Consider the following 23,626-nt stretch of genomic DNA (forward strand, 5'->3'; position numbering starts at 1 on the left):
CCCACTTCCGACAGCGGCGCGGGGGCGGTCGGGAAACCGGAAAAAGCTTCCAATGGCTGTGTTTCCGGCGGCGGCGCGGGGGCAGCTGGGAATAAGGAATGCTGCCCAATGGCCCTGGGTCCTCCCTGTGGGGCAATCTGGGCTTGCAGGCGAGGTAAGGTCGACTCCATTTGGCCCGGGGATGGTCACACGCGCGGGGGCCGGGACTGCAGTCGCCGGCGCGGCCGTTGTCGCATTGCTCTCGGCCGCACTTGCGCTGTACGGGCCGCCACTGGACGCAGGTACCCGACCGCTGACCGCCTCTGCAGGCTCGCGAGGGGGAAGCGCCGCCGAGGGGCAGCCCGTGTGCGGGGCCGGGGCGCCGTGTGGCCTGCGGGGCGGAGTAGGGAGAGAAGGGAGGCCTCCTGGAACGGCGCGGCGACGGCTGGGCGCGGCTCGGGTGATGGGAGCCTCCGCGCGGGGTGACAGAGGGGCAGAGGGTGGCGCTGGGCTGGAGCCAGTGCACGTCCCGGAAGCTGGCGTGAGCGGCGGAGCCCGCGCGGTGGTCGGGGAACGGGGGGCCGAGGGCCGGTAGGAGGACCCTGGGGCGCCGTGGTACGCTGGTCGGATCCGTCTGCTCTGCTCTGTCCCCGCCCCCGGTCTGGGAAAGATGCTCGCCAACTCCGGGCTTGCTGTTTGGTCCGAGCTGGAGACGGGGCCCCTCCTGGGGCCCAGGGACGCGGCGGGCGGGCGCCAGCTTCGCGCACACCAGGAGCAGGGCCGTGTCTGCATCCCCAACTTGAAGCCCCAGTGCGACTGGGCAAGTACAGACCCTGCACGTCGTTGGACGAGAGGTACTGGATACTGCGACACCTGGGCCGCAGAAAAGGACTCGACCAGCCAGGCCTCCTTCGCCCGCCCCGGGTCGGGGTGTGTGTGTGCGTGCAGGAGGTCCCTTGGGGAGGGAGGCTTACCTGAGTCATCCCCAGAACCTGAAGCGCTGGCCAGATGTCCCCGAGGGCCCTGCCCTGGCCTTGGCTGGTCCTTGCACGCTGAGATGCCTTTTCAAATAGAACGGATTAGGTAGAAAGAATTTAAGCAGGAGCTGAGCAAGTGCTTGGAGCCCCATCTCTTCATAGGGTTTTTTGTCTTTCTGTTTGCCTTGTTGGTATTGGTGTATCTAACATATTTTATACAGAAAGTAGTTCGTGTATATCTCATTTCTCTTAAGGAGAGATTGCTGTTATCCACCTTGGTATAGAAGATAAATAGAAGCTCAGAGAAAGTAACTTAGCCAGGATTCTGCAGCAAGTGAGTGGCCGAAGTGGTTAAATGCACCATTTGTTGCTGTAGTCATTAGACAGATTTTACCTTCTGTATATGTTGGGCATCGTCAGAGAGTTTTGGCTTTTCGTTTTCATCAGCACACACTCAGAATGCATTGGGTGGCGCTGAGAGGGTACTCTACACTGCACCTCACTCACACCAGCAGGGAGGCTTGTTAACACTTTATTTAGAGATTTATTTGTAGCTCTTTACCTTAAATTCACACACCGTGATTAGTAGCAAGATTTTTCCTTGCACTTGGTTGAGGATTTATTATCAGACTGCCTAAACTTTTACGAAAAGCCACCTAGAGTTGTATATCACTGAGGCTTTAGGGAATATTTCAGTTAACTTAGGGATTGTTGTTAGATGCTCTGAATTAGTTATAATTCACATTAACTTAAAGTATTTTTGTTTTTTTTAAGTAGAATTTTCCAGTACTAAAAGCACTTTTAGCACAAAGCAGCAGTGATAGTCTTCCCCAGACATGCTTCCTTAAAACAAAAGCCAAACAAATTTAACCTGTTCTTCCAGACTCAGAATTGTCCTGAAGAGTCACTGAATGGGATAAATCTGAAGTCACCTATTGTCAAGGCCTTTTTATCCTTCAGAACTTTGATGTTTATATGTAAATGTTTCTGTGGATAAGTTCAAATGGTGACGTCAGTAAGCCAGCTGGAACTTGCTTCACTGCCAAGTGCTGGGAAGTTTAGTTGACCTGCTTTGGCTCTTTTGCTAACAGAAGCTGTTTATCTTAGGTGAATGCTGGTGAGCAGCCTGGATTTTACTTTGCGTTAATACAATTCTAGTCAAGTGAAAATGCTGTACTTATTTTGCCTTAAAATGGCAGCATTTTACACCTACTACATGCCCACAAAAATAAAAACAAAAACATGGCAGCACTTTGGTAAAATAGAGTCTTGTGGTCTGGCTTGTCCATTACTAACCACAGCATCTGCACAGGTTTCTCTCTGGGCCCCAGTTTCCTTATCGGTGAGAGAAAGATAAACTGGCTGTTAGTGAGGAGAGTGAATCACGATGTCTTTACTTCATCGAACATTTATCAAGTGTGTTGTTCTGTGCCAGGCTGTGTTCGTGGTGATTGAGTCCCACATGGAAGCAGTCAGTGCTGCAGCGTGCGGATGGTGCCACATTCCCTGTGGGCACACAGTAGTAGGGTGGTGATTCTCCACCAGTCCAGACACAAGAACTTCCTTCTTATGTCCAGGTCAACCCCTACCATGTAGGTTGTCTGTGTGCTTGAAAGGTTTCAGAACCCCACATGTAATAATAGTTACTTTTGGTATCACTTTGAATTTTTAAAATTATATAGCAAAAAAGTTACTATTATGTTATGATTTTAAAAGAATTTTAAGCTAGCTTACATTTGAGAGCCATCTTTCTCATGTGTAAATCTTTAAATATTCCGTTTCTGGATGATGCTTCTTGTTCTCAGGGTTCTTAGACCCAGCCCTTACAGTAGCATCATGGCCAGGGAACTGGGAATCTGACAAAGTCTTAAGATTTCACAACGGAACAGGAGCAGGAGGAGGTGACTCCCGCTGGTGGGTTGATCAAGTTGCTGTGAAGGTGATTTGCACATTTTGGGCTCCAAAACACTACCTTCTATATAAGATAAAGGAATAGCTCAAAACAGGATTCCCCCCCGTGTTTTCTTCCTAGGTATTATAAAGATTGCTATTTGAATGTAGTGTGTTTTTACACAATCAGAATTGGTATTTTTGGCTTGTGGTAAGTGGGACTTTAATGCTTAACCTACTGTAGATAAATCTGCCTTAGAAAGTGGCCCATATTTGTGTATTGTATGTGATGTTTAAGTCCCCTGATATCTTACCATCTTAATAAAGCTTCCCTTGAAGTGGAGGAAAAATTGTATGTGTTCTTGTCATTATTTGAATAACAACAAAAATCATTATTAGCTTTAAAGCCTGTAGGTTTTAAGCGTATCCATGCCTGGACTAGCACATCTCCTCTTTCTCAACCAAAAAGATCAAAAAGCTGCTATCCCAGTACCAGAAGCACTGGGAGGACTTTCAGCAAGGTGTGACGCAGAAGGGAAGCTTTTCTGCTCTGAGGAGCAGATGCGGAGAGGACAAGCACTTGGAACACAGCATACCTGGGAGCTCTGGTGCTGCAGCCGTGACCCTGAGGCGGCCCTGCTGTGCCCTCCTGGGGGTGTTGGTTGACACCTGGTTGCACAGGGGCAGCAGCACTCCCCTCCACCCGAGAGGTGCTCCACTTTGACTCGTGGATGCAGCTTAATTTTGTGTCAAATCCTTTCTGGTAATGTATAGGTTATTTCAACTATGAGGCAAAGTGCAAATGGGTAGTTAAATGTCGGTTTATGATATTTGCCCTTTTTGATATAAACATTAAATATTTCATACCTCACCTATAGTACTTTAAGACTTAAATCTGAAATTTAAGATACAGATGTTTATAAGATATGAATCTTGGCTATTGGGAGAAAGAAGCCTCCTGGAAAATGTACAGTATTATCTGGTGGAGCCATTTTATTCCTTTTCTTATTGTGAGAAATACACATTTATCAAGTATTACCACTTAGGAGTTGTTTTCATCAGGCGGGGTACATTGATATAAATGTTAATTTTTAACATCCGTAAGTTGAAGTCTGACGAAATCGTTTTTCTCTGTGATTTCATAGGTCACAATTTATATTTTATATGACTTTAAATATTTAATTTGAAGTACTGGTATATTTAAAGGTGCTAAAACTACACGCATGCATCTCTACTAGTGGTTCTTAACCCAGGCTCATTTTGCCCTGCCCAGAAGACATTTGGGAGTGTTGAGATATTTCTGGTTGTCACCACTGGGTGTGTGTGCATGCACTGCTGACTGGGTAGAGGTCAGGGATGCTGCTCAGCATCCTTCAGTGCATAGAACAGCTCCCCACGACAAAGACAGGGTGCTGATCAATATCCATAAATGTCTTTTTTTTGAGACAGAGTCTCGCTGTGTCACCTAGGCTGGAGTGCAGTGGCATAATCTCGGCTCACTGCAGCCTCCACCTTCCGGGTTCAAACAGTTCTCCTGCCTCAGCCTCCCGAGTAGCTGGAATTACAGGCGTGCACCACCACGCCCAGCTAATTTTTGTATTTTTAGTAGAGATGGGGTTTCACTATGTTGGCCAGGCTGGTCTTGAACTCCTGACCTCAAGTGATCCACCCACCTTGGCCTCCCAAAGTGCTGAGATTACAGCTGTGAGCCACCGTGCCTGGCCCCATAAATGTCTCTTCTAGACAAGTGTATTGTTTTAAAACCATAATTTAGCCTGCCTGGAGGGATTTCAAGGATGGGTGCATCGGTCCCCTGCAGGTAGCGCAGCAGGCCTCATTGTGTCTCTCCTTGGCCCACAGTTTATAGTGATTCTGTGCCAGGTCTTATCGTGTGTTGGTCTGGAAGAAGGTGAAAAGGTTTGGGGCTGGGCTGCGCGCGGTGGCTCATGCTTGTAATCCTAGCACTTTGGGAGGCCGAGGTGGGCACATCACAAGGTCAGGAGATCGAGACCACCCTGGCCAGCATGGTGAAACCCCGTCTCTGCTAAAAATACAAAAATGAGCTGGGCGTGGTGGCATGCGCCTGTAGTCCCAGCTACTCAGGAGGCTGAGGCAGGAGAATCGCTTGGACCAGCTGAGATTGTGCCACTGCACTCCAGCCTGGCGACAGGGAGACTGTGTCTCAAAAAAAAAAAAAAAAAAAGGATTTGGGTTAATGGGGATTCATAGGATCTTTTTATCTTGGGGAATCCCAGCATCTGCTGTATCAGCTAAGGCAGTTACATCTACTCATAAAGAAAATTCCTTCAAAAATTTTGTTGAGTAAAAAGTAAAACTGTAGGAGTTTAAAAGACAAAGCTCTTTTGCCATGAAACACTCAGTCAACTTTGGGCTGCGGTCAGTGGAACTTGTGACACTGGTTTTTCTCTGCTGCTGAGATAATTGGAAGGATAAAAATACTGAGTGCCTTGTTTGTAAATATATTGTTTATATTTGCAAAGATCCTTTCATTCTAGGGAGAATGTATGCTTTATTCATTGAGCTCTATAGAACATATCAGCATTTCTTTCATAGCCGAGCTGTTTTAAATATTAAGGTAAAATATACAATAGAGGAAGCTCTTCAAGAAAGGCCAATTAAAGTGTAGCTGTTTAGAGACAACACAAGATCATGAAATTACTTTAAATGCCGCTTTGAACCCAATTTAAGAGGTGTGCCATGTTTAGAATGCCATTTCTAGGTTATTTAATTAATACCCAGTTGAGTGTTGGAATACAGTTGGGAGTAATATGATGAATCTGTGAGACTTCTGAGCATCCCAGTGGATTACAGGTGGGAGCTTGCTTTCCAGTTTGTGAGGAGAGAAAAGACCTAAAAATCCTAAAGGGAAATTGAAATGAAGTAAGATAGTTTATTAAGTAATAATGCATTTTTTTACTTGATAAAATTTTCTGGAAAATTAAATGGTCTTCCGAAATTTCAGATACATTTCAAAAATAAGCCTGATAGAAATAGCATATGTTGTCCTGGTGGGGCGGCTCACGCCTGTAATCCCAGCACTTTGGGAGGCTGAGGCGGGCAGGTCACTTGAGGTAAGGAGTTGGAGACCAGCCCGGCCAACATGGTGAAACCCTGTCTCTACTAAGAATACAAAAATTAGCAGGGCAGGGTGGCGGGTGCCTGTAATCCCAGATACTCGGGAGGCTGAGGCAGGAGAATCGCTTGAACCCAGGAGGTGGAGGCTGCAGTGAGCAGGATCGTGCCAGTGTACTCCAGCTTGGGTGACAGAGCTAGACTCTGTCTCAAATAAATAAAAAATAGCATGTGTTACTATATGTGTTGATTACATGTGTTCAGGCTGGGCACGGTGGTTCACGCCTGTAATCCCAGCACTTTGAGAGGCAGCAGCTGGCAGATCACTTGAGGTCAGGTGTTCTAGACCAGCATGGCCAACATGATGAAACCCTATCTCTACTGAAAATACAAAAATTAGCCAGGTGTAGTAGTGGACGCCTTTAATCCCAGCTACACAGGAGGCTGAGGCAGGAGAATTGCTTGAACCTGGGAGGCAGAGGTTGCAGTGAGCTGAGATCACACCACTGCACTCCAGCTTGGGTGACAGAGTCAGAGTTCGTCTCAAAAAAAGAAAAAAAATTGCATGTGTTAATGTAATTTTGAACATTATATTTGCTTACAGAAATAAAACCATTGGGTAAAAATCTATAGCATTCGTAATAACTTTGGAGAGGGTTTTGGCTAATGGGCTATTATGTGTACTAACAATATCTGTTTACCTTTCTGAATTATTCATTTTTCTTGTCTTTCAGTTTTAGAAAGAGCGTTTTCGCTACATAAAGCACATTCGATAAAGGATATGGAAAATACTTTGCAGCTGGTGAGAAATATTATACCTCCTCTGTCTTCCACAAAGCACAAAGGGCAAGATGGAAGAATAGGCGTAGTTGGAGGCTGTCAGGAGTAAGTAGCTGATGTGCAGTGTTGGTGTTTACAAAGTCAATTGCTGGCTGGCTGCTTACCTGCCTGTCATTCACGCTGTCTAGTTTGACCTCAGGAATCATTTCCAGATGCGGCCTGATAGGACAGTCAGTATTTCTCAGTGATCCACTTTTTGATGAACTAGGAAACAACCCTGAGGAGCCCTGGCTGAATTATTCCCTTGTGTGTATCAGTGTTAAGTTTTGCTTGTGGTGGGGAAATGGGCCGCTTTTTCCACTTTCTGCTTTTCTGTATTTAACCGGACTTCATACCACAAGCATGTTTTGTGTGTTTAGGATAGAAACACTCAGCAACCTCTTGGTTTACTTTGTCAATTTAAAGATGTTACTGAAAGTCATTTGTGAAATTTGACAACTCCCTAGCTTGCTTCTGTTCTGTTTTGCTGCTGTGTTTGGTACATAGCTGTCTGTAAGTTGTCCTTGGGTGTGAAGGATACCTTCTGCGTCTGACAGAAAGCCTGCCGTGGCTCCTCTTTCTGTGTCTGCTTGCTTTCTGTTTGCATGTATGTGGTACCTCTCTTTGCCCATCCCTCCATTTGCAGCTGTTGATCGTGCCATCGGGTGTGTTAGAGTTGTTACTGGATCAGGTATGCATGCATTTTACATGCTGGTGACGCTGCTGAATTGTCCCCCCATTGCGTTAGTGTGTGCTGCCTCCCAAGAGCACCTGTTCCCTGCAGCCCTTGGAGGACAACCTTTGTTAGTCAAGTTGACAAGCTTTCTTGTTGTTTTAATGCATTTCTCTTATTAGTGAGGCTTGTTTTCACATGATGGAAGAGTGTGTGCATGTATGTTGCCTGTTCTGTACTTTCTTTTGCATTTACAACACTTTCTATTGACACTGCTTTGCAGGAGAAGGCCATGTAAGGTGATGTGTATCGGCATTTGCCCAGGTCTGTTTTTCTTGGGTTAGCAAAACATTTCACTGCTTGGAATGGACATAAAGGTTGCATTTGCCCATCTGATGCAGGGCAAGGCTCTTCCTTTCTGTGCCTGAAGTGCCCTTAGACCTAGAGAGCCAGGGATTCCACAACAGTGAGGTGGAAGCAGCTGGGTGGTGGGTGCCGTTTCTTGATTGTCCCAAGTGGCCCCCATCTGGCCTCTGCAGACTGTTACTCTTGGAGGACGGGGTCTGCCCACTCTGGGACCCTATCCATGCCCGACTGCTCCGAACATGTGGTTGTCACTTTCTTCTCTCCAGGCAGAAGCCTGCGGTCAGCTCCTTACCTTGAACATTCACATTGCAGAGAGACTGCAGGCATTGCTGCCAGAGAGTCACTCTCCTGAAGTGCATGAAGGTTTTATGTAAAAGATCGACATTTCTGACTGGGCGCTGTGGCTCATGCCTGTAATCCTAGCATTTTGAGAGGCCGAGGTGGGCGGATCATCTGAGGTTGGGAGTTTGAGACCAGCCTGACCAACATGGAGAAACCCCGTCTCTACTAAAAATACAAAATTAGCTGGGTGTGGTGGCGCATGCCTGTAATCCCAGCTACTCAGGAGGCTGAGGCAGGAGAATTGCTTGAACCCAGGAGGCAGAGGTTGCAGTGAGCCAAGATCACGCCATTGCACTCCAGCCTGGGCAACAAGAGTGAAACTCCGTCTCAAAAAAAAAAAAAAAATTTCTAGTCAAACCTGGTTCATGTTCATTGAACATTTGCTGAGCATCTTCTAGGTGTTGGGTTTGTGCTGTGTGCTTCATGTCTCTGTTATTTATTGATAAACTGATAAACCATGTCTATATTATTTATGCCTATTTTTATTGAAAACCTATTTATTGATCAAGATATGCTTACCTTATTCTTAGAAGTTTTTGACTCTAAATACCTTCTTTTTAGGTACACTGGAGCCCCATATTTTGCAGCAATCTCAGCTCTCAAAGTGGTATGTTTACTTTAAAGTTCTTTATTGGGATTTTTCTGGGAGAGAGTTTGATTATTTAAATATGATTAAAGCAAATGTTTTCTGATAGAAATCTGAATACATCTTAGGGTAATCATAGGTAATAGAAACACCTTGAAGTCTATCCTGACATCCTGTGCATGAACAAGATCACTCAATTGAAGCCCTTTTTTTTTCTTTTTTTTGAGATGGAGTTTTGCTCTTGTTGCCCAGGCTGGAGTGCAATGGCGGGATCTTGGCTCACAGCAACCTCCGCCTCCTGGGTTCAAGCGATTCTCCTGCCTCAGCCTCCCGAGTAGCTGGGATTACAGGCACCTGCCACCACGCCCGGCTAATTTTTTTTGTATTTTTAGTAGAGACAGGTTTTTCTCTGTTGGTCAGGCTGGTCCCGAACTCCTGACCTCACGTGATCTGTCTGCCTCGGCCTCCCAAAGTGCTGGGATTACAGGTGTGAGCCACCGCTCCTGGCCTCAATTGAAGCCCATTTTTAAAATCTAAAGTGTGATTTGTATTGTACTCCACCAAAGTGAACCTGGAATGCCTTTGTAGGTCCCAGCTGAAGCAGTTGATCCTGCAGTTTCCCATGCACTGAGCAAGTGCTAACGGCCGGCCTCTTCCTGTGACCCTTCCTCCTGGAGGGTGACCAGGCCGAGCTGGGCTGTGCTGGTGTGTGTGGCTCTGACCCTGCCGCCGTGGTGGCGGCAAAAGTCTTTCTTTTTAGGTATTGTGCTATGCGCCCTGGCCCTTTGCTACGCCACCTGGCTGGGTGTAACCCAAGCTAGTACGTTTCTCATGCATGTCACCAGGGCTGAGTAATGAGCGCTGGACGCCTGTGTCTGGCTGGTGGGCAGCGATGCTAGAGTCTTCTGCAGCCTGTGGACCGGGTCCCTGAGTCGGCCTCTTGTGCTCCTTCCTCAGGGCGCAGATTTGTCCCACGTGTTCTGTGCCAGTGCGGCTGCACCTGTGATTAAGGCCTACAGCCCGGAGCTGATCGTCCACCCAGTTCTGTGAGTCGCTCTGCGCCGGGTTCTCGTGGGTTCTCTTTCCCTCCTGCATCATTTGGGGTTTTGGCAGTGACACCGAAAGCGTCTGATGGATTTTCCATCCTCAGAGTTTGTCAGCAGGTGCTGTAGAGGAAGTAGGGAAATGAAGGAGCCCATTCTTCTGTGGTCAGAATAAGACAAACACGGAGGGGTGGAGAGGTGGGTGGGGGGAACTTGGGCCTGTTAGAAATGGCTGGGGCCCAGCTCCAGAGGCAGGGAGGCCCTGTGGGCTGTGTGTGACAGGTTTGCAGAAGGTGGAAACGAAGGGCCTCTGAGCAATAACAAGACCCTTCCTGCACCCGGCAGATATGTCTGACGCCAGGCCCTAGCCTGCGTTCCATGGGTCAGCGTGGAACTGGGCAGGCAAACACCTGCCCCCGTGGGGCTCCCCCAGACAGCCTGTGCTATAGAGCTTGCTGTGTGGAGGTGTTCTCTCTGCCGTCCAGGATTGTGGCCACTGAGGGCTTGAAATGTAGCTAGGAGGTGCAGGAGTGGAGCTTTTGCTCCAATCCTGTTTACTTTTCACTGTGTGTGTTTGCACCGACTGGATTGGGCTGTGCTGCTCTGGAGACAAGGGAGAGGAGGATGTCAGGTGGTGAAGGAACCAACCGCAGAGAGCGGCAGCAGGGAGGGGGTTGTGAGAGTGGGCAGAGGGGCGGTCAGGGCGGCAGCACAGTGTGATGACACCTGGGTAGAGTCCGGCCTCTCCACACCACGGAGGAGCGGCTGCGGAGCTCCAGGTGGGGTGCTGTTGGGTGACCAAGAGGTGTGGGGCTGCTGTTAGGGCTGTGGCTCTGGCCCTGAGTGAGCAGGGCAGGGCCAGTGTGGGTCATAAAGGCTCCTTGGCGGCTGTTGGGCTGGACCCCTGGGGCTGGGGTGGAGGCTGTGGTGAGGATCTGTGGGAGGGAAGGGTGCAGTCAGATGGTGAGAGGGGCCGGATTCTGGGTATGTTTGGAAAGTTTAGGGGCAGACTCTGATGACAGATTGGATTGGAAAAGGCAAGTGGCACAGACTCCACCAAGGGTTTTGGTCTGAGCGAGTGGTCACTCCATGTGGTGGAAAAACGGGCTTGGGTGGGATGAAGATGAGGCGTTGGGTGTGGGGCGCAGTTTGCCTGCTGGTTAGACATCCAAGGGGTGCGGCTAGTGGGCGTTGGACAGTGGAGACGTGGACTTGGGAGTCATGCACATGTGGACGGTGCTTAAAGCTGGAAGATGAGGGAGTAAGAGGCGGAGCGGGGCTGGGGTTGGGGGCAGGGGGGACTTGGCACTCAGATGCTGGGAGCACGGGCTGGGGAGGAGGCAGCAGGGGCTTCCAGGAGTCAGTGAAGCAGATGTTTCCAGACAGCTCTAGAAGGGCCTGTGTGTGCGACTCTGGGTCAGTTGGAGATGAGGCCTGAGAACAGTTGGTGCATCTCACAGTGCGGGGTGACCCTGACAAGGGAGCTTGTCAGTGAGGAAAGGGGACAGAAGCCTTAACAGTGGGCTCTAGGAGAGGTCACACCGAACAGGAAGGAGTTCTGAAAAAGCAAACCCCTGCCTTGTTCTGAATGAGAAACTGCAGCAGGATCAGTGCTTTGTGTGGGGCCTGGTCTATAAGCACACAAAGTAGGCTTTACAGCCACACATGTATGTGATGGAAACAAACTGGCTAACTTTAGAGGGTAAAGATGATTTTGAAAATAGCCATCACTCTTTTTCTAACTTGTCTTAACTGTTGAAAGCTAGGCATCTAAATCTGGGCATTAAAAGACAGATCAGGGAGAGGCAATGGCCACATGCAGTGTGGGGCCTGGTTTGGGTCCTGAAATGGGAAAAGGACGTAAAGAGGAAATGGGAAATTTGGAAAACGCTGTGGTTTAATGAATAATATTAACCAATGTGAACTTAGTTATGCTGATGCGGAATGTGGGTGTGTGAGGCGTTAACCTCAGGGGAGGCTGGGCGAAGGGTACATGGGAGCCTTCTGTACTGATTAAATAGTAAATCTAAATTACAGAAATTATTTAAAAGTCATTACTATTTGTAAATTATTTTTTCAAAATAAAATGTAAACAAATACATGACAGTAAATAAATGAGAAATTGTGGGTAACCATCCTGGCCTTCCTTTCCTTTAGCGACAGCCCCAGTGCTGTTCATGAGGTGGAGAAATGGCTCCCCCGGCTGCATGCTCTTGTCGTAGGACCTGGCTTGGGTAGAGACGACGCGCTTCTCAGAAATGTCCAGGTAATGTGTATACTCACTCACTGCCCTCATGACAGGCTTAGCCCTTAGGCGTGAAGTTGGAACAGAGGCATTTCTCTTGCATTTTGTGTAGTGTTCCGTGGGCCTCTTCATGGCATGATTGAGATAAGATTTGAGGGATGGAGGAGAAACTGAGTGCAAAGGTGGTGAGGAACTGTGCTGAGATCTGCTTCCCTCCGGGCCCGACTGTTTTCTCACGGAGCAGCTGCAGGAGGTGTGTGTGTGGAGTTGCTCAGATGTTTTATGTCTGATGTGAGGAGAGGGTGAGCAGGACTGAGGAGCTGACAGAGGTTTGGGGTCAGGCCTGGGTGTACCTCCCAGGCCATCCCCTTCTCGCTGGGGGACCCTGGGGTTCCCTCAGCCTCCTGGGCTGTTGTTCCCACACAGCCCTGGCGCCATGCTCTGCTGACATCAGACTGTGAGGTGACACGGGCCTGCTTGTCCGTGCCCCCATGCATATGCACACGGACTCTCATTTATGCTGGTATTTCTTTCTTAACGTTCATCTTATGCCCACCTAAATCCAAAAAGATGAAAGTTATTCTGATCACTTTGTGCCTGCTGTAAATAAATACCACCTGGGATCAGGGGCGATAAAAAGATGGGGATGGCTGCCAGCTCCGTGTTCCCTGCGTCCTCTGACACTCCCTGGGCTGGTGTGTCTCTGCTGGGGGTTGTGCTCCTGTGGGGGTGCATCTCAGGGACTGCCGTCTGAGACCCTTTCTCGAGTTCCAGGGGACCCCTGTTAGAGCTCCTGGGGGAAGACACAATGTGCCAGATGGGCTGGTGCCACAGGGCGCTCACATGTGCAAGGCGTGGTGACTGCATGGGGATCAGAGGCTGGGCATTAGTGAGGGACTACGCTTAAAGCCCTTAGGAGGTGCCTGGCCATTTTGTGTTCCCCAGATCAGCAGTCACCCTGAAAATGCCAGCCATCTGCATGGCACTCCGTTGGGTGCTTAGTTAATGGAGGGGTCTCTGAGGCTGTGGGGCTTGAAGGCGGCGGCGAGTGATGGAGCCAGAAGTGCAGGATGAGTCATCTGAGGGGCAGGCAGACGCAGGCTGACACTGCACAGACCAGGGAAGTGGCGTGGAGTCAGCACGGGAGCCCTTCTTTGAGCTTTAAGGCCTTACCCGCTCACTGGGAAGTAGGAGGTGGCCATGTTTAGGAGCAGTAGAACCCTCTGTCATCCCCGGGGAGAGGCTCTCAGTGGGGAGTCCCATCTGCAGGCTGCGGGTCTGCAGTGCACAGCTACTGCTTCCTGTCCAGCTCTGCATCCTGGGGGTGCGGATGAATTAAACGTGAACAAGCCAGAGTGCTCTGCTTCAGGTTATTTTCTGTGTGAATGTAAGTTCATAATTTAAAAACTGGTATCTTAAAAAACCACTCTACTGCGTGGAAGTGTGAAAGGTGGGAGGTGAGGGTGTGCGTCGCTGCCCCTGCAGCCCAGACTCCGGACCTCGCATTCTGCTTCCTGTACACTCTTGCCGTGGTCTTGAGAGCCCTCAGGTCATCTAGCGTGGGCTGCCGCCTCCTGGTCAGCTTCCAGCTTGTGTGTGGTGCGGAGCAGAGGCTTCCTACTTCGTCGACATTCCTGAATGAGGTCATCATCTGGTGCAGGCCTGAAAACAACGCAATTCGATTTCTGTTCATCGCCCCATTCTTCTGATGACAGATTGAGTCCTGGCAAGGATTCAAGACGCCCGTGGGATCTTGTAGTAAAGAAACTGCGGAGATGGCTTTTTACAAACGACTTTATTTAGATGATTTACCTCCCATACCCTTCACCCATTGAAAGTGAACTATTCGGTGGCTTCAAGTATATTCATAGTTGTGCAACCATAACCATGATCAACCTTAGAATATGTTTATTGCCGCCAGAAGCAGCCCATCCCCGTTAGCATCTGCGCCCTGTTCCCCAGTCTCCCCAGTTCCTGGCAGCCACTCAGCTAGTATGCTTTCTGTCTCTCTGGATTCGCCTGTTCAGGACATTTCATATGAATGGAATTACGTAACGTGTGCTATTTAGTAACTAGTTGTGTCACTCTGCATAATTTTATATTTAGAGTTACCTATGTTGTAGCACGTATCAGTACTTCATTTCTTTTTATATCTGATACTTCATTGTATGCATACACCACCTTTGGTTTATCTCTTCATTAATTTATGGAAAATTGGTTTCCACTTTTTGTGTAGATGTGTTTTCACTCTCCTGAGTGTCAAGTGTTTCACATGTTGAGGCCCTGCCACTGTTTCCCATAGCAGCTGCGCTATTTTCCATTCCCTCCAGCAGTGTGCCAGGGCTCTGATTCTCCACATCGTCCCCAGCACTTGTTACTGTTGTCGTCTACTTAGCAGCCACTTTAGTGGGCGTGGAGCGACCTCACTGTGGTTTGGTTTGTGTTTTCCTGGCAGCTGATGCTGTTGAGCATCTTTGCATGTGCTCATTGATTGTTTGCGTATCTTTTTTTTTTTTTTTGAGACAGATTCTGACTCTGTCACCCAGGCTGGAGTACAATGGCGTGATCTTGGCTCACTGCAATCTCCGCCTCCTGGGTTTAAGTGATTGCTTTGCCTCGGCCTCCAAGTAGCTTGGACTACAGGCGCCCACCATCACACCCAGCTAATTTTTGTATTTTTAGGAGAGATGGGGTTTCACCATGTTGGCCAGGCTGGTCTCGAACTCCTGACCTCAGGTGTCTGCCCGCCTCAGCCTCCCAAAGTGCTGGGCTACCACGCCTGGCCTGTTTGGGTATCTTCTTTGGAGACGTGTCTATTCATACCCTTTCTCCACTTTGAAAACTGTTTTTTGCCTTTTCATTAGTGACTTTTAGGAGTTCTTCATGTATGTTCTAGACACAGGTTCCTTATCAGAGAGATGATTTGCCGATACCCTCTCATTCTGTAGGTTGTCTTTTCACTTCTTTGATGGTTTTATTTACAGCACAGGTTTTTAATTTTGAAGTCCAATTTAGCTGTTTTTTCTTTCGTCCCTTGTGCTATTGGTGTCTCATCTCAGAAGCTTCTGCCCAACCCAAGGTTTACTCCTACATGTTAAGAGCCTTATTGTTTTGGCTGTTACTTTAGCTCTGTGGTGCATGCCGAGCTGATGCTGGTGTGGTAGGAGGAGGCTCCAGCGTCAGTCCTTCGCTTGTGGGTGTCCAGCTGTCGCAGCACCATGTGCTGGAGAGACTCCTTTCCTCCCGACTTGTCATCCTACCTGACAATCCGTTGACCCTAAATGTGAGGGCTTATTTCTGGACTCTTGTTTCTGTTTTGTTGATCTGTACAGCTGTCCTGCAGCTGCCCAGTCTTGACTGCTGTGGCTGTGTAGGAAGCCTTAACATCGGAAAGCCTGAGTCCTCCAAATTCACTTTTTAAGGTTGTTTTGGCTCTCCTGGGTCCCATGCATTCCAGTTTTGGATCAGCTTGCTGATTTGTGGAATAGGCAGCTGCGATTTTGGTTGGGATGATGTTGAAACTGAAGATCAGTTGGGGGAACGTCTAACAACATTAAGTCTTCTGGTTCCTGGGCTGGCTTTGAACCCACGTTGTCTGAATCTGGTGCGCAGGCTCTTGACCAATGCACCTGTCCTCACACTGTGCTCTTTTCACACTCGTTAACAGTGTGTCCTGGGGACTTTTTCATGGAAGGATATGTGGATACTCATTATTTTTAACAGCTACATCAGAATTTATGGATCTACTACAGTGTATTTAGTTCATTTACACTGTTTTAAGCTTTCTTTTCGTGTTAACATCAGTGGTGTCCTGAATCTATGTGTTTTGTCCACTCTCTTGGGTGAAGTTCCATTGCTGAATCAGACTAAGGATGTTTAAATTTTTGAGAGATGCCCCCAGATTTCTCCCTAGTGTACCATGGTTTGCTTTCCCATGGGTGGGGACACCCTTCTGCACTGGGTGCTCTGATGCTGCAAACCTTTCTAGGAGACCCATGTAACATTGCATTTTCCAGGGTTTGAATATTCGCTTTTGACTACTATTTGCAAATACACTAAAAGAAAACACAGAAACAGATGAAAATGTCAGATTGTTGCCAAATACTGCAACATGAAATCAGAAACTGATCTAAAATCTGAATTAGCAAAAGCCTGCCAGTTTTAAGAGTAAAGCCAAACTCAGGGCAAGCAGACAAAGAATTTTTATTGTTAATAAAGGGAATAAGCTTCCATGAAGTCTCAGGTACCTGCCTCCCTGGAAGGGGCTTCAGGACACACTGCTAATGCTCGGACCAGTGTCAGAGCCAAATACACACTTTCCTATGGCTGGAATGTGCGTCATAAACAGGCTGAAATGAGCACTTTGTTAGGCGAGCAGCTAATGCTTTGTCAGCTTTCAAATTTCATTTAATATACACGGCTTTAGTTTTCAATACTTTAAATTATTCTTAGCATGTATTTTGTTTAATGTTTTCTATTTTAATGTTTTCTATTATCAGGTGTCTATCAATCACTTTACATGCTACTGCAGTGTATAATCTTGTCACAATGTATTGGTTCATAATAATAAAAACCACCAAATATTGATTACATATATGTGTGTGTATCTATACATGTAGTTTTTCTTTTTTAATAGAAAACCTTTGAAACCTTCACTGTAATCCTATCAAGGAAAAATGATTCTCTGTTTATTATTGTTGTTATGTTAAAACATATAAGTAAAGTGACATGAAAAATACATAATGACTAATGATTTGGGGAATTCTCAGTAATTCAGATTTCTTGCCTCCAAATGCTGCATATTAGTATCTGTTGGAGAACTGGAAGCCCTCGCTGGGGCGGGGGGTGTCTTGTCTTCATGGGTTAGCCCAGGAGCCCAGCTGTTGTTCATAGCGTTTCCACTGGGCTTCGCCTTTCAGAGTTCCCAGTGTCCTGCCTTATTTAGGGGCTCTGCGAGTTCATTGGGTCTTTCTGCTGCTCTATTTTATTCATTTACGTGATTATTTTCCATTTATTGTTTGGTGGCCTGATGTTGCATTTTATTAAGAGTCTGCTCAATTTTCTTTCACTCTTGGGAAAAGTGTCTTAGTCTCTTTTGTGCTGCTGTAGCAGTACCGCAGACTGGGTAATTGATAATGAACAGGCGTTTACTGGCTCACAGTTCTGAAGGTGGATGTCCAACATCAGGGTGCTGGCATCTGGCGAGGGCAGAAGGGCAGGAGAGAGACGCTTATGCCCCTTTTAAAGGTCATTAAACCCACCCATGAGGACACTGCCACATCACCTTTTAAAGGCCCCACCTCCCAGGACCCTTCCATTGGCAATTCAGTTTCACTATGAGTTTGAGGAGACACATCCACACCATAGCAGCAGCCGTGGTGCTCAGTCTGCTTTTCTCTTCTGGCAGGGCATTTTGGAAGCGTCCAAGGCCAGGGACATCCCCGTTGTCATCGACGCGGTGAGTTGACCTCTCTCCTCCTGGCTCAGACTCCCGGAAGGCCTGTGCAGTGAGCACGGCTCCTTGTTCTGTGCAGGATGGCCTGTGGCTGGTCGCTCAGCAGCCAGCCCTCATCCAAGGCTACCGGAAGGCCGTGCTCACTCCCAACCACATGGAGTTCAGCAGACTGTATGACGCTGTGGTGAGTCAGTGGACCCCCTGGAGGGTGGACGCAAGCCCCATTCGTCCTGAAGAGGGTGAAGGACGAGCTCCGTGCTTCTGCCCAGCCTGTCCCTGCGGGCACATCTGCAAGTAATCGCTGTGCCCCTCCCAGTGGATGGCGCGTCTTCCCATTAATGTGCTTGGATTGGATGAACGATGGTGTAGTGGGCTTGGGGCAGGCAGGGACTCGGCTCAGCCAGCCCCTCCTGCAGTGCACTCTGGACAGATCACTTTGTCTGTGTCCTGAGTGCCTCATCTGTAATGTAATGATGGCATCTGCTTCACGGGGTTGTGAGGATGAGATGAGGAAACCTGTGTAAAGCCGAGTCCCCACATGGTAAGTGTCCCATCAGTGTTAGTGCCCAGTACGACTGGAATTTGTATTACTCCTGCAAAGCTCTCAGAACCCAGCCTTGGGTGGTCCTCCTTCAGCCTGCTCTGATCAGGTAGAGGATGGGCACTGGAGCAGGCACCGTGTCAGCATCTGCTTGGAGGACTCACTGCAGGTGATATCCTGGGCATCCTCCCACCTACGCGGCCTTTAACAGGTGCCTGGGTGATCCCTTAGACACGAGAGCGTGAGTCTCATGGCGGATGGGACAGGACTATCTGTCATGTCGTGTGTCTGAGGAAGACTTTGCTTTTTCTGTGTCTTTCTGTATTGTCATAGCTCAGAGGCCCTGTGGACAGCAGTGACAGCCATGGATCTGTGCTAAGACTCAGCCAAGCCCTGGGCAACGTGACGGTGGTCCAGAAAGGAGAGCGTGACATCCTCTCCGATGGCCAGCAGGGTGAGTGGCGGCTGCCCTCTGTGCATGGGCCGGTGCCAGGTCAGTCAGCATGGCCGCACTGAGCGTGAGCCCTGGAAGACCTCTCCCGTGCACACCTGTGTTCACACGCATCCTCTCCCGTGCACACCCGTGTTCACACGCATTCACACAAAGGGATTCCTGATGAGCTCGTCAACCACACCTTCTTCAGAGTCCGTGTTTTGACTTTTCACTGTTTTGCCAGGGGAGGTGACAGTGGTGAGGGCAGGCTTTTGAGCCGTGGGCCTTACCTGTTGGTTGAATTCTGGTGCCTCAGTTATGAGAAGCAGTCTGGCAGGAGGGTGCCTGCAACAGCAGGGCACACTGCAGGGTCCCGCGTCTCCAGCTGCCACCTTCATCTCACCTGTGGCAACCCACGATCCATGCAGTTATGTGGGTATTTTACTGCATTTCATTCTCTTTTATCAAAATGATTGGAAAGTGCAGAAAGCCCTGAAGCTGATGCTGGTAGTGGAATCTCAGGCGCTGAGTGTGGTGAGTCTCAGCCGGCCACTCCCACGGAGCCTGGGGAGGCTTCAGCAAGAGCCAAGTGAGAGCAGGGCAGAGGCCGGGCCCAGCGTCAGCGAGGCATCTGGGGAGGCCTGCCCTTGTTAGCTCTGAAAATGGAAGGCCCCTCCATTCAGGCCCGAACAGATGATGACTCGCGAATGCACTCATCTGCTGAGCTGTGAGGCTGCTGACTAGTTACCAAAATCAGGGTAGAACACCGAGGCATCTGTGGGTGGGTGTGTGCACATCCACACTTGTACACTCACGTTCACATGCACATATGTGCACATGCACGCACTTATTCATACACATGCACAGTCGTGCTCACAGCCTCACATGCCCTCGCACACTCACTTATACACATGCATGGTTGTGCTCACAGCCTCACACATACCCTTGCACACACACTTATACACATGCACAGTCGTGCTCACAGCCTCACACATGCCCTCGCACACTCACACTTATACACATGCATGGTCGTGCTCACAGCCTCACACATACCCTCGCACACTCACACTTATACACATGCATGGTCGTGCTCACAGCCTCATATGCCCTTGCACACTCACACTTATGCACATGCATGTCGTGCTCAGCCTCGCACATGCCCTCGCACACTCATCCACACACAGCTGTGCACAAGGAACACAGAGCAGATGTTCTCAGAGGGACTCTGACACCTTTGAGATGAGGGTTTTTAAATCACTTGGAAGGCTCTCTTGGGTCTAACAGGTTCAGAGAATGTAACACCTGGTTTTCAAAACATTTTCCAAATAAATAGAGAATTCCCACATACACAGGCATACATGATGTTATGAGGCCGGTGGAGGCCTCGCTCGGTGGTGCCCTGTGTGCTTGAGCTGTGGTTTAAGGTGAACTCTGGAGTGTGGGCTGCAGGTGAGGGCTCGTTCCCCGGGAGCTGGTGGGAGGAGCTGGAGGCTGGTGCCGCCCTGCTCACAGCTGCCTGCTTGGGCTCGTCTGAGGCGGTTCTGAGCTGCGGGTGTCTCCACCAACCTGCTGTGCTACATGGCTGGGTCTGGGGCAGCCTCACCACTGCGTGTCTTGGTTTCCTCTTCTGTAAAACAGAGGCTGCCTCCAACCCTTGGAACAAACAGGGAAGAGCCATAGCGGGCAGGATGTGAGTGGAGCCTCAGGCTGCTCCTGGAGGGTGTGGCTCTGCCTGCCGTGTGGCCTTCCACACCTGTGGCTACTGTCATATTCATACGCATGGCCATGCTGACACCTGCTCTCACTTCTGCCCTGTACAGTGCTCGTGTGCAGCCAGGAAGGCAGCAGCCGCAGGTGTGGAGGGCAAGGGGACCTCCTGTCGGGCTCCCTGGGCGTCCTAGTACACTGGGCACTCCTTGCTGGACCGGAGAAAACAAATGGGTAAGGCCACATGTCTTCATTTATTCTACTTTGAAACCGTCTGATTTTTCTAAGCGATTTCAGTAGCTCATGCGTGGAATAAGTAGCCCTGGAAACACTGAGAATGAACTCTAGGCTTCACTGGAGAGATCTCAGGGCACAGGCGAACCCTCTTGGCAGAAGCTTCCACCTCACACTTGGGCCTGGGCCTGTCCATCATTCACTGTGGATGGGGCCTGGGGCAGGGGTGGTCTTCAGAGCTCTCCAGAGAGTTCCGAGGTGCAATCAAGGCCCAGCAGCATGCTGCTCTGGGAAGTTGAATGGTTTACTCTCTGTAACACAGAATACTAAGATAGAAAACAGACAGGGTCAAGGCTCACTTAGACACTTGTTCTTAAAGATGTGAATTTTCTTTAAGAGACAGCAGAATTCTAGGACCAGGGCCCTTGGCCCAGTTCTGTAGTCAGGGAACTTTATGAATGCAAGCAGTTCTCATACCTCTAAGCATCTCCATTTCTCTTCTGTGAGCCCATCAGGGTGGCAGCTGCAGGTGCTAGGTGTGGCAGACCCGGGCTTCTGGAGGGTGGGCAGGCCTGTCATCCAGTGGCCTCATCTGTCCTCATTGCTGGGATGGCAGAGTCTGGGACCATCCCCCAAACTAGGTGTGTCCACATGAATTTGAGAGCCAAGGAGGTAGGGGTGTGGGCAGGAGTCTTACTGTTCATTCTGCTGGGTTCACTCTAGTTCCCTCCACCCCTCTCCCAGGAGATGGAGCCCTGGTAGCAGGAATCCACATTCTCAGACCTCAGATGCCCTCCGCCCGCGGGCACTGAGAGCACAGTCAAACAGGGCTAAGCAGCTTGTGCTGCCTGGCTTTCCCCGGGAACACCTGGCCCACTGTGTGCCCTGGCCCTGTCTCCGAGTACACAGACATTTCCCGTGTGCCTCCTGCCAGGGAGTAGTGGAGGGTTAATGGTGGTTTTCGCTGTGATAAACCTGTTTTCTCCTCAGAGGCATATCAGACTTGAAATTGACAGTTTGGGGTCCCAAGACTGAAACAGGAGTCAAAACCAGAGCCCAGGGTAGCTGCGGCCCCCAGACCACGACGCCCACTTCCCCACACCTCCTGCCGTCCCCCTCTCCGCAGGTCCAGCCCTCTCCTGGTGGCCGCATTTGGCGCCTGCTCTCTCACCAGGCAGTGCAACCACCAAGCCTTCCAGAAGCACGGTCGCTCCACCACCACCTCTGACATGATCGCCGAGGTGGGGGCCGCCTTCAGCAAGCTCTTCAAAACCTGAGCCCACGCAGACCAGAAGTAAACAGGCACCTCGGACGGAGGAGAGCGAGTGCGTGATGGGAAAATCCGGACCCACGCGTGTGCTGAAGGTGCACGGTGCTTGCCAGATTTTCAACTTGAGCATAAATTGGTTGCTGTTGAGAATTTAAAAATTTGGAATATTGCAGTTTTTGGCTAAACTTAATGCGTGGTTGGAGACATTATGGCGACACTAAACAAAGTATTCCTGAACTTTCCTTAGCTCCTTGGTAGTAACTGGGAAGACAGAAATGAAGCAAATCACATGAGAATGAAGAATTCTTTAGCAGCTCAACGGAATTTCTTTCTCGGCCTGCTCCCAAACTGGCGAAGTTTCTACTTGTTACTCTCTCTGCCGACGCCCTTCATTCCTCCCCCGCTTCCCTTCCCTAGTCTTTCCTCTGGCGGGGAGCTGGGCAGGGGTCCCTGGGTGTCTCCCTGAGTCCCGACTGCACTGACTGCATTTCCTCTGACTGGCTCCATCAGAGGGCTGCTTCGTTCTCCAGCTCATCTTCTTTTAAAGTGGTGACTAGCTTGGTGGTATCTGGTATTTGGCTTATTGACATTCTCCAGGGTCATCAGTGATGACTTTGTTTGGAAACCCTTTTGGAGGCACCATGGGAACAGAAGGAAACATGAGTGATGCTGACCCTTGAGTGTGTGGGCGGGGAGCTCTGAGACGCCTCCTGTCCCACGCTCTCCGGTGTCCATGTCTACACAGAGGTCCCCATGACACCCACCAGCCCCAGCAGGGCAGACCAGACGGGGTGGGGCACGGTGAAGGGCTGCAGCCTGGGGTCTGATGTGGCCCCTAGTGCTGTCTCAGGAGAAGGCTCTGGAGGACTTGGGGCATGCTGGGCCTGGTGCAGCGATGGCGCTAGGGAGACCCAGGGAAAGACAGTATCGTGGTCATGTATGCTTAGGAAGCAGCACAGCCGTGTCCTCAGGGATGTTCATGTCCAGCAAAGTCACTGGTAACTGCAGTTTCAGCAAACACGCTTCATGGCAGTGTCGACCTCGGGTTAGCTTCTGTTGTCTGTGTGGATGGTTTTCCTGGAGTGGCCTGACATTGACCTGTTCTCTGGTCCCATGTCTTAGCGGGGTGCGATACGGTTTCGTGCCTGACGCGTGCATTAGGGTGTTCTCTTATACTTTCAGTAGCGTCTTTCCACAGCAAGGGCCAAACCCTCCTGGTTCCCTTCAGAGTCTTTTTGGCCTGATGATGACTCTTGAGTGATACCCTGTGATGCAGACACGCCCCAGATGGATTCTACTTTCTTTAAAACTAGGAACTTTGAAGATGAAAAAAAAGATTGTCACTACTAATTTGATGCCTAACTTCAGATGCTTCACTGTGTACATGTGAACTTTTCCAGAAAAACTGTGCCATGGACATTTTTCCTCTGGGGAATTAACATCTAAATTCTGGTAACTATTAAAAGACAGATCTGGTTAATTTAAATCGAGTGTTGTATTTTTTTCCTTAAACAGCTAAAGCTCACCTTTCAACTTTCTTAGGTGAGGATATTGTGAGGTACCAGGGAGATAAAAATATATAAGCCTGTCTGTGTGCGATTGGGCTCATTGCCAGTGCCTCTCTCATGATGGCTGCAATAAAGCACCTTGAAGGATAAGCCCAAGGCAGCCCCTTCTTTCCTTAGGAAATACGATTCAGCAGTCACAGGAACTATTCGTATGGTTTTTGTTCTAAGTAAGTAAAACATCCCTTTGCTTAAAGGAGAGAATGGGTTTTTTTACAATCACCTCATTGCTTCCATGTTCTTTCTCAAACCCATGTATTTCACACACTTGCTCCAGCCCGACACTCCCAGGAGCTTCCCTGGACCAGGAGAGCAATGGGAAAGTGTGTGTGGGTGGGTGGGCGGCCCGTGAGGCAGTGGCCTGGCTGTCGGGGACAGAGTGCCCCAGTACTGAGCAGCGGTGTCGAG

The 23,626-nt window shown here is 49.3% G+C and overlaps 1 protein-coding gene across 2 annotated transcripts; it reads left to right on the forward strand.

Annotated features, from left to right (window-relative positions):
* The first annotated feature begins 50 nt into the window (after positions 1-50).
* Positions 51-23,139, forward strand: NAXD (NAD(P)HX dehydratase). 2 transcript variants are annotated; one of them, XM_032151335.2, is made up of 10 exons: positions 51-281; positions 6,674-6,824; positions 8,701-8,746; positions 9,683-9,771; positions 11,926-12,034; positions 17,421-17,471; positions 17,548-17,652; positions 18,343-18,463; positions 20,263-20,383; positions 21,510-23,139. In XM_032151335.2, exons 1-10 carry the CDS (start codon positions 53-55, stop codon positions 21,658-21,660), a joined length of 1,173 nt encoding a protein of 390 aa, XP_032007226.1. In that variant the 5' UTR covers positions 51-52; the 3' UTR covers positions 21,661-23,139. The 2 variants fall into 2 exon arrangements, with proteins under 2 accessions (XP_032007226.1, XP_032007228.1); XM_032151337.2 differs by having other exon boundaries at positions 51-154.
* Positions 23,140-23,626: the final 487 nt, after the last annotated feature.

The sequence above is a fragment of the Hylobates moloch genome, unplaced genomic scaffold (genome assembly GCF_009828535.3).
Source record: "Hylobates moloch isolate HMO894 unplaced genomic scaffold, HMol_V3 SCAFFOLD_4, whole genome shotgun sequence".
In the NCBI taxonomy this organism is placed as follows: Eukaryota; Metazoa; Chordata; class Mammalia; order Primates; family Hylobatidae; genus Hylobates; species Hylobates moloch.

Excerpts from the sequence above, each read along its gene's own strand:
- NAXD (XM_032151335.2), top strand. The coding sequence starts at position 53 with ATGGCTGTGTTTCCGGCGGCGGCGCGGGGGCAGCTGGGAATAAGGAAT. Across the intron at positions 282-6,673 it reads CGGGCCGCCACTGGACGCAG|TTTTAGAAAGAGCGTTTTCG; the intron begins GTACCCGACCGC and ends CTTGTCTTTCAG. Across the intron at positions 8,747-9,682 it reads CAATCTCAGCTCTCAAAGTG|GGCGCAGATTTGTCCCACGT; the intron begins GTATGTTTACTT and ends CTCCTTCCTCAG.